The 2,162-nt window shown below is 32.4% G+C and overlaps 1 protein-coding gene across 1 annotated transcript in view; it reads right to left on the bottom strand.

The window, feature by feature from the left end:
- LOC132169895 (probable 2' cyclic ADP-D-ribose synthase BdTIR) overlaps positions 1-971 on the bottom strand; it is a 1,769-nt gene extending 798 nt beyond the window's left edge. Inside the window, exon 1 of the mRNA XM_059580838.1 lies at positions 937-971. Within this exon, the coding sequence (XP_059436821.1) occupies positions 937-971 (35 nt within the window). The remainder of the gene's footprint in view (positions 1-936) is intronic.
- Positions 972-2,162: the final 1,191 nt, after the last annotated feature.

Below are 2,162 nucleotides of genomic sequence, written 5' to 3'. Positions count from 1 at the left end.
AAAAAAAAAAAGGTGGAGAAGGATCGGGCTTGGCCAAAATGGGGTGGCCGGACCACCCCATTTTTGGCCAAGGGGGTGGCTGGAGCCACCCCGATATTACTCCTTTCTTTTTTTTAATTTTTTGCTTTCTTTTTTTTAAAAAAACAAAAAAAAAAACAAAAAAGTTAATGCCCAAAACGACGTCGTTTTGGGCTGGGTGAGTTGTAATTTTTAGAGATCCAAAACGGTGTAGTTTTAACGAAGGGTATAATGGGTATAAAAAAGTCAAACCGTTAAATCTAACGTTGAAAACTGACGGAGGGGTCCAAAGTGAGAGAAAATGAAAGTTTAAGGGTCCAAAATGAGAGTTTTTGAAGTTCAGGGGGGGTTTGCAAAATCGGCCGGAAGTTCAGGAGGCCTTAGTGAAGTTTCCCCAAAAAAAAAAAAAAAAAAAATTAAGCCTCGATCCCCATCCTATCAAATACCCTCTAATTGGCTCTTGATCCCTTTATGCTTCTGTGTTATTATCAATTTATCATATATGATAATGATCAGTTTGGAGAGGCAGCTCTCTCTTGTTTCTTCTTGTTTTATAATGCTACGGATCTTAATTAGCAGCAAATCTGCCTATCAATCTTACACTCAGTTCCTTCTTGCAAATGGAGTTGCCCCCACGCCCCCAGTGGGGTAGCTTGTAACACCCTCTTGCTTTCAAGCTAGTCGTGTAAAAGCTTGATTGAGATTAATTGTTTTGTTTGACAATAATGGGCGTTTGAATGAAAGTAATATTTTAGAATTCTTGGGAATCTTGAAAGATTTTCTTGTTTGTTTGTTTGCACTTAAGCGGAGAGAATCCACATTCTCTTGGGATTAATGCAAATTACCTCCCGAGTGCTTTATGCTAGGAATGTAAATTTCATTCTAGGGAGGTTGAAATCCACATTTCCAAGCAATTACCAAGAATGCCCATCCCATACCTCTTTACAAGCCATTTTAACAAACCGAAATGATTTTAATAAAAGTTAGCACGTTGACAATTAAATAGATGGGACTTTTCATTTGCTTCTCAACCTGAAAAATGCATTGATATTAATATTCATTGTGTTCTATCATTGCCTCCAAGTGGTCTTACATGTACATTGTCTGCATGCTTAACATGACGGTGCAAACTGTTGACTTGTGTGCCAATGAACATTAGGGTTGTGGGTAGAGTAAAAGACCATTGACATAATTTCATGTGACATAGGTCATATTACTACTAATCTTCATTTTATTTATTTGATCTCTTTATTTGAGAGAAAATACACTTTTAAGTCTCTAAGCTACCACCGTATTTTAATTTTATTAATACCTCTAAATCATGAGAGCTCTCGTACTACTACTACTGCGTGTAAAATTAAACACTCAATATATGATTGAAAGAAAATTACTCATCTTAATATTATATGACAATAAAAATTAAGAAAAGCATGGCTTTGATTTTTAGGGAGTATCTTCGGTTTCTTTTTTCTTAGAAATCTCTTTTAATCTTATTAATCGATTCACCCTTAAAGCACGAAGAGAGCAGATATTTTGGAAAGAATAAATAATTTTTACAAAATACGTAATAATAAACTAAATATTAAAAAAATCATATTTTCAAAAAATTCCTCTTAAATTTCTAAGTATTTTAAAACTAAAATTCAAATTGCATCGAAATGCATGTAAATGCCGAAAGAATATTACAATATTATTACTTGTTTTGAGCGCAGTTGGAATATAGTGGTACTGTTTTCCATGCTTAATTTAATTTAATTGAAAGAATATTACTTGTTTTGTAAATGATAATCATGATCTCATTTTTTTTTTTTTTATTATTATTATCAAAATTGCCCTTGGCCCTTCATATAGTGGAAAGTTGGAGTAGCAAACACTTAATTCTCTTTTTTATTCATACAAATTATTATATGACAGCGAAAATGAGGTTAACTTTCCTAAATTGACTTTCAACCTCGAAAAAAAAAAACAAAAAAATTGACTTTCAACCGTTTATATATAATGATACTCTTTCTTCAAAGTATTGCTGGATTGTTCATTACTTCATCTCTTATTTTAATTTAATCATAAATATACTAAGGTTACTTATTTCAATTTACTAATGGTTAAGCATATATTCTCACAGAATATATGTTCTTCACCTAACT

The sequence above is a fragment of the Corylus avellana genome, chromosome ca2 (assembly GCF_901000735.1).
Source record: "Corylus avellana chromosome ca2, CavTom2PMs-1.0".
NCBI classification, from domain to species: Eukaryota; Viridiplantae; Streptophyta; class Magnoliopsida; order Fagales; family Betulaceae; genus Corylus; species Corylus avellana.
Note: the sequence above shows the minus strand (reverse complement) of the source record. Positions and strands in the feature narration are given on the sequence as shown.